The 8,202-nt window shown below is 36.5% G+C and overlaps 1 protein-coding gene across 1 annotated transcript in view; it reads left to right on the top strand.

Moving 5' to 3' along the window:
• Ttc37 (tetratricopeptide repeat domain 37) overlaps window positions 1-8,202 on the top strand; it is a gene marked incomplete in the record, with an annotated part of 120,039 nt that overhangs the window by 46,528 nt on the left and 65,309 nt on the right. Inside the window, 5 exon segments of the mRNA XM_029561059.1 lie at window positions 1,341-1,481; window positions 2,511-2,612; window positions 3,711-3,850; window positions 6,385-6,471; window positions 6,702-6,805. Coding sequence (XP_029416919.1) covers window positions 1,341-1,481; window positions 2,511-2,612; window positions 3,711-3,850; window positions 6,385-6,471; window positions 6,702-6,805 — 574 coding nt within the window.

The raw sequence follows: 8,202 nt of genomic DNA, 5'->3' as shown, positions 1-8,202 counted from the left end.
TATATAATATATGTCACCATATCACTTGATGTTAAAAGATCAAGTCTTTGAAAAATATTTGTTCCCCATGTTTATTGTTTCAAGTTGTCTGTCTTAATTACCTCTTTTAAAAAAGCTTTTATTATTATTTTAAATTTTATGTATATGTATATGGGTGGGTAGGCTTGTACACGTAAGTGCAGGTGCCTGAGGAGGCCGGAAGAGGGAGTCAGATCTTCTGGAGCTGGAATTATAAGCATTTGTGAGCTGCCAGTTGTGGGTGCTGGGAGCTGAACTTGGGTCCTCCGCAAGAGCAGTATGTGCTCTTAACTGCTGAGCCATCTCTCCAGCTACTTAGTTACTTTTAAAGTACTTTCTTGTATGATTTTAATAAACAGTTTATTAAAATGTTGAACGCTTGTCATTAATTCTAAAAGTAGAAATGACATTTTTCAATTGTTTTGTACTTTTCTAGAAATTTTCTAGAATTTTCTAGAATCTAAGATTGATTGAAGTTGAAGAAAATAGAAATATACTAATTGTATATTTTCTAAACTAAATTATTGTTATTATTATTTTTGAGACAAGGTCTCACTATGTAGCCCTGACTGGCTTGGAACTTGCTATGTAGACCAGGCTAGGGTCCAACTCACAGAGATCCTCTTGCCTCTGCCTCCTAAGTGCTGGGATTAAGGGTGAACACCATCCTTATCTGGCCTACCTAAATTATTTTATAAAAATAAAAATAAATGCATCACTGGATGATTAGCATATAAGCCAATTATTATATAGACAAAGATAATGTGAGAAAAATGTGAAAGTATATTGCTAAACTTGTTACCCTAGGAGTCTTTATTCATTGTCCTGATGAGTGGCCCAGTGTCTTTTGATACTAGGATCCTGGGAAAGTCTATTGAAGCTAACTGCTGTTCATCTAGCACTGCATTGTTACCTTCAGACAGAAATTGATGAAGATGTCTTCTTTGACAGGGGCTTCCTTCATGTAAATACTAAATAAAATAACTAAAGTTGTTACTGTTAAATAGGAAAAGGAGACTTGGCAAGCCATAGGGGATATGGCTTTGCCTACCAAAAAGTAGCAATAGGTTTTTTGTTTGAAACCCTTGGGTTTGAATTCAGATTCAGAGTCTGATTTTCACTTCCAATGTTTAAAAAAAGTATTAGTGAAGTATTAATGTCTTCTGTATTTTTTGGTTTGTTTAAAATTTTAATTCCTTGAATCAGGGCATGGTAAAGGACGTATAAAGTAGCTGCTGAGTTTTAAGTATATAGATTTTAGCAGTTAGACATTTGGTATATATCTAAATATATATGCTAATAACTTTTTCTTTTAATTCCAGGGAGTATTACAGATGAGGGACAGCAGTATTATTGTAAACTAGTGGAACTGAACTCAAAAAGTGGTCCAGGCCTCATTGGCTTAGGCATTAAAGCATTACAAGACAAAAAGTATGAAGATGCTATTAGTAACATAACAGAAGGTAAATATGTATAGCATTTAATACAAGGTATAATTGTTATTCAGTCAATGGAGACATCTATTTTAGCCTCCCTTTAAGAAAATGCTAAAGATAAAAGGGGAAAATGTGTCTACATACTCTGGAGTTTGCTTAGACTGGAATTCCAACTCTTGGATTTGAGACTATGGAAAAGTTATACTTTTCTGTTTCTTAGTGTTTTCCTTTGTAAACTAGGGACACTTGGAGGAAGCCTTAGAAATAGAAAGGTGTAACACATTTATCTCAGGTATGTTTTTTTTTAGGGGGGGATGCACTTGCATTAAAGCTGAGATATGACTGACAGTTACAAGCAAGGAGAGATGGGCAGGCGGGGGGGCGGATTGGAGGAGCATTTTAAGCCAACAAATGAATTTGTGGAGTAGCTGAGAAAGGGGAACACTGTTATTCCAGGTAGTGCCATAAGATTTGAGAACGAAGGATGGATTGGAGGAAGGGACAGGAAGGAAGGTTAGAGAGAGTCATGCAAACCTTTTTAAAGAGCTTAAACTGTACCCTGAGGAAAGCAAGAACCCATGGACTTGAGCATTGAAGTTTCATAATTTGATTTGTCTATTTAGAAATACTGTGACGACATGGGGCTGGGGAGATTTCTCAGTAAACAAAGTGCTTTCATGCAAGTATGAGGGCCTGAGTTCGATCCCCAGGACCGATGGTATTGTGATTATTTCATCCTTTTAGGGCGGGGAACACTGTTATTCCAGGTAGTGCCATAAGATTTGAGAACGAAGGATGGATTGGAGGAAGGGACAGGAAGGAAGGTTAGAGAGAGTCATGCAAACCTTTTTAAAGAGCTTAAACTGTACCCTGAGGAAAGCAAGAACCCATGGACTTGAGCATTGAAGTTTCATAATTTGATTTGTCTATTTAGAAATACTGTGACGACATGGGGCTGGGGAGATTTCTCAGTAAACAAAGTGCTTTCATGCAAGTATGAGGGCCTGAGTTCGATCCCCAGGACCGATGGTATTTGTGATTATTTCATCCTTTTAGGGCTGAAAGAAAGTCCTCTTTGCTCAACTGGATGGTATCATCTAGCAGAAGCCCAAATCAAAATACATAGACCTAAAGAAGCTGTGCTTTCCTGCAATCAAGGTATTTCTGATATACTTTGTGTTCATATATAGGGGTGACCAATCCTGTTTGTTTTCATCTTATGTGAGAAAGATAACTGTTTTGTAAATGGTGTCCTTTTTTTTTTTCCATTTTACATTCATGGTTAATTTAATTTGCACTGAGGAAGATAAATAAATAAATGTCAAATTTATGTGCATGCCTACTAGTATATTTATCTTTAAAGTGGCAGTGAGTATTTACCAAAAGTTTTCTCACATTTAGAATTTAATAGTTGTTTAGGCTTAGGTGGAGATGCTCTGCCTTATGACAAAGAAGTTTCTGGTATATCCAGACCCTTCATACAGTCTTTATGTCTCTGATATAGAGAAGAGGTGAGTCTCTGTTTTTGACCCAGTTAGTAGCCAAGCTTCTGTAACTGATAAACAGCTCAGGCAGGTCCATTCAAGTTCAGCTTCTTTCTTCTTCCAGTATCCCTAATTTGCTCTGCGTTGGCTACAGGCTAGTCTTTATAATGTAGCAGATAGAAGAGACACTGACAGCCATTCTCTGGACTCTTACCAGATTTGAATTCCAACTCATGCCCTCGGAGACCATGGAAAAGTTAAACTTCCTGTGTCTTAGTGTTTTCATTTCATTTGTTCTTTACAATCTTTAGTTTTATTACATATCATGTGAAGATAGAGGTTTTAAATTCTTGTGTTCTGTTTTAAATTCAGATCTTTCTAGAAAAATTTTAGATAACATTTTTTTTCAATTTATTCATGAGCATATGTATTTTAGAAAATATGCTTATTGTATCTGCGATTTATAATAAATATGTCACTCTTAAAAACATTTTTACACCTATTTATTTTGTTTGTGTATGTGTGTTGGGGGTGTGTGTGGGTGTGTATGTTGTGTGGATGTGCATATGCCATGGCATATGTGTGGAGATCAGAGGAAGACTTGTGGGAGTTGTTTCTCTCCTTTCACCATGCTGGTTCTGGGGATCAAACAGACTGTCAGGGTTGGTGGCAAGTGCCTTTACCCCACGAGCCATCTCATTGACCCTGAATGTCATTTTTGAAAAGCAAACACTGAAGTGCTAAAGATTCATTCATATGTCCTTGTTGTCAGCTCTAAAGAATATAGACAGTCCCGGTGCATTGGGTGGCAGTCTTCATCAGAGGAATCTTTGTCTTCGTTTGAAAGCAGAGGCTTTGATCAAACTCTCAGATTGCGACTCTTCAGAGGAAGCTATCCGTACTCTTGATCAGGTAGTCTTTGAGTTTTCTTTTAGCTTCAGTTTCCAACAAAGCAGCCAACAGCCATATTCCCTGCTAGATATTTGCTTAGGTAAATTTTGAGTTACAGGTATGAATTCAGCATGTCTATGCTCTGCCAAGCCATTCAGGCTCTTGAAAACCCCAGTTATTTGTTTGCCTCATGGCTAGGTAGTTCAGTACTTCTCGTATGAAGAAATTCATTTGCTCTGTTTTGACACTTATTCTCCCTTCTTGTTTTCATTTTACTGTATTAGTATGACTTGATTATTGTTACCTAGGATTTTAGATTTTAAATTTTTTCCATCAGAAAGAAATGATAATTTTAATAGCTTTATGGTAGAGAATGTGGTTTCTTTTACTCATTGATTATTTTTTTTAAGGAGGAAAGCAATGCTTTTGGGTCAAGTAATTTGAAATTCTTTAGTGAAAAAAACATAATAGGTAAATTATGAACTGTAGCAACATTGTACCTTAAAGAGTTTTGTCAAGTAAAGGCTGTTTCGTCTAAAAATTATACCATTAGTTTTTGTAGGGTTTGGAGGTTGTTTTTTTTTTAATCATTGCTTTGTATATTTCAAAAAGTTTTGCATTGCATTTGTTTAAAATTATAGAAGCTGGGGGCTGAAGAGCTCCTCAGCAGTTAAGAGGACTGGCTGCTTTTGGAGAGGACATGGGTTCAGTTCCCAACACCCAAAAGGTGGCTAACAACTGTCTGTCACTCCAGTTCCAGGGGGTCTGACACCCTCTTCTGACCTCTGCAGGCATTGACCGACATGGGTGCACTTACATACATGCAAGCAATATACTCATACATATAAAATAAAAATAATATTTTATTTATTAAATAAATAAAATTATAGCAGTTGTTAGCATTCTTCAAAAACTATATAGCTGGGTTTGGTGGCTCATGCCTGTAATCCTGGCACTTGGGAGGCTCAGGCAGGAAAATGCAATGAGTTCAAGGCCGACTTGTGGTACATAGTAAGCTCTAAGCCATCCTGAGCACCAGTGTGAGATGCTACCTCAAAAAGAAAAAAGAAAACTGAAAGGAACCTCATTTTCTACTTGCTTTTCCTCAATTAATGTATTTTGTATGAATCCTTTAGAGAGATCTTTGTAATACTTTTTTTCACCTAAAAACAAAATGAAAAGTTTTTTTAAAAAGTATAGGAATTCACCAGGCGTGGTGGTGCACGCCTTTAATCCCAGGACTCAGGAGGCAGAGGCAGGTGGATCTCTGTGAGTTCAAGGCCAGCTGGTGCTACAGGGAGACCCTGTCTCAAAAAGACCAAAAAAAAAAAAATTAAAGGAATTCATATCTGAGATAGAAAATGTGTGGGATGATCACAGAGCATGTTGTCATGCTAGAAAGCAAAGAAACCAAAAAGGACATGTCAAACAGGCACAGGAGCTGGCATGAAGAGATTCTCATAGAACAAATAGAGCATCAGTACATGCAGTGAATTGAAACATTATGTTTAAGTGTATTTAAATTCATGTGTTCATGATGATACCAAAAAGAAGAAAAAAAAAATCAGAATGACTTCAAGAAAAAAAACATACTGCAAGATGCTAAGGAGCTAACTGGAAAGAGTCAAAGTTCATTGTGCCTTTCCAATATGAGCTGTTCCTCAAGGGAACTAGATGCTTAAGGAGGGAGGAGAAATTTCTCATTTTTGAAGTATTCCGTGCTGTAAGGAAAAAGCAATAATGAAGTAGGAAGCCACCATATCGCAATCCCTTATGAATGAATAGATCTAGGCATGGAGGATCAATGACTACCATAGAAAGAAAGGTAGTCTGACAGAACCATATGCTTATACACTTGACGTCATGTTGCTAGACCATCAAACCTGGAATAGGTCAGGCTTCTAGCTCTAATTAGGGGGACTAAGTAGAATGTCATACATCATGAGCGTGTATTCAATAAATCTAGACTTTGTGAAACAGTGACAAATGGCCCATGCTTTCAGCAACTAAATTATAAGGGAGAAAGAAGAGATGGGAGGGAACCCTATAGATGATGAAAGACAATTAAGAGAGCTATCAGTGTATTGAAATATATGTACCTTAATGGAATTTTGACTAAAACAAATAAGTTGCTCAAATTCTTTGATTATGACAATGATAGTGTGGCTAAATCATTTAAAAATGAATATTTTAAATATGGACACTGAACTATCACTATGAGAAGTTGCAATATCTGAGATTTGTTTTAAAATCATCTAAGGAGGAGTGTGGTAAAAGGATGGATATGTAGATGAAAAACGTCTTTGAGTTCCTAACTTTGTAGCTGGATAGTAGGTACATGGAAGTTTATTATGCTAGTCCTTAATTTTCTACTTTATTTGAAAATCTCCCAATAAAATGATTATAAATCATGAAAGTATTAATAGTAATGAAAAGTAGGGCCTCTGTGTCCTTACTCTGTCAGGACTATGCTCTTCTATGATCATTCTTTAGTTAGAGTAAACATTACTAAAGTTCTGTTCAAAGATTAATAGCAGTTCTTAATTGTTTTCTAGGTTTCTGATGCAAATAATGTCCCAGAACTTTTGGTTCTTAAAAGCTTGGCCTATTTGAACAAAGGTTCAGTAAATGAAGCTACAAAGGTTGGTGATTTTTATGCAAACTGAGTATTATTTGAGGTTAAAAGTAACTGTTGGGGATTTAGTTCAGTGGAACATTGCTTGCATAGTAAGTGTAAGATCCTGGATTTGGTCCTCTTCACCAAAAACAAAATAAAGTATAAGATGGAAGGAAAACAAAAACCCAACAAGCGAGAAAAAGTTAAAAGGCTTTATTAATGTGGATATGGAGTTTATAGACATCTCCTTTACAGGTTATGGAAGACCTTCTCTCTCCTTACCCAGACCTACCTGAAGTTCATGCTCTTGAGGCTATGATTCATTTTACCAAAAAGGATTATCTGCAAGCAGAAAAATGGTAAGAATATATAGGTTGCCTATAGATCTAGTCATATCTTACTGTATTTCTTAGAATCCCAACACTTACATGGCAGCCAACAACTGTCTGTAACTCCAGTTCCAGGGGATCTGCCAGCCTCTTTGATCTCTGTGGGCATTGCACGACATGGGTGTATCTACCTATATGCAGACAATCACGCATACACATAAAATAAAAATAATAAAAAAAATTTTTAAAAATGGGCTTAATGAAGATTCAATTTTGTAAAGTTGATTTCAAAATTTTCTTTTAAAAAAGTTATTTTTCGTGTGTATGTGTGTTTTTTATGCATGTGTATAAGTGCACTACATGAGTGCAGTGTCCACAGAGATAGAAGAGAGTCTCAGAACTGGAAGTTACAAATGGTTGTTAGTAACCATGTTGGGTGCTGGGGACTGGGTCAACCTCAAGAGCAGTCAGTGCTCTTAACTGCTGAGCCATCTCTTTAGCCCCTGTAAAGTTGATTTTTGAAAGCTTTAAGTTTTTGTAGTTTTTTAATAAAAAAAGTTTTCACTTCTATCACAGTAATTATGAAAAAATATGCAATGAGAATGCCTTTCCCTGAATAGGATACCTATATCAAACCTCTGCTGCCCAAGACTCAGAGACCATTGCAGAAGAAGGGCTGAAAGATTGTAAGAGCCAGTGGTGGTGGGTGACCACAAGGAAACAGAGTTTTCCAGACAGCTAGGAAGTTAATCATATGAACTTACAACAATAGTGATAGCATGAACAAGAGCCATGCAAGCTCAAGCCAGACAAAATCCCAGCAGAGAAGTGGGGAATTGGATAAGAAGCCCCAACCTTAGCTGAGGAACTCTCAGCAACTGTTTTGACACACACACACGGAGAGAGAGAGAGAGAGAGAGAGAGAGAGAGAGAGAGAGAGAGTGTTGGTTTTCTCTTAAGGATTTGGCACTAGATAGGCTAACCAGGCTCCAATGGATGGACATATACCAAAGGACCTTTGGGGACAAAAACTTGTCTTGATAACTTTAATATAAATGACAGAGTACATGAAATCTGGAGGGGGGCTATAAGAGAGATGTATATGGGGGAGGGGGTCTAAATATAAAATATACTGTATAAAATTCAGAAAATTATAATAAAAAAAATCTGCCATGGATTTTGAAACTAATTAGCTGATCATAATGCTCAGTTAGCGAGTGTAATGTTTGATGTCTGCTTTGAACACTTAGCACATAGTAGTAATAGTAGTGCTAAATTACCACCCTGCTTTTAAAAGCTCTTCTTTAATAACAAAGATTCTTTTCTCATTATAGTCTAAATCATCAAGTAATGATGTATTTTAAATTTGGCGTTCTTGACCCACTCAACTTGATTTTTCCTTTTGGAGTCTCATATTTTACACATAC

The sequence above is a fragment of the Nannospalax galili genome, unplaced genomic scaffold (assembly GCF_000622305.1).
Source record: "Nannospalax galili isolate Female #2095 unplaced genomic scaffold, S.galili_v1.0 scaffold393, whole genome shotgun sequence".
Taxonomy (NCBI): Eukaryota; Metazoa; Chordata; class Mammalia; order Rodentia; family Spalacidae; genus Nannospalax; species Nannospalax galili.
Note: the sequence above shows the minus strand (reverse complement) of the source record. Positions and strands in the feature narration are given on the sequence as shown.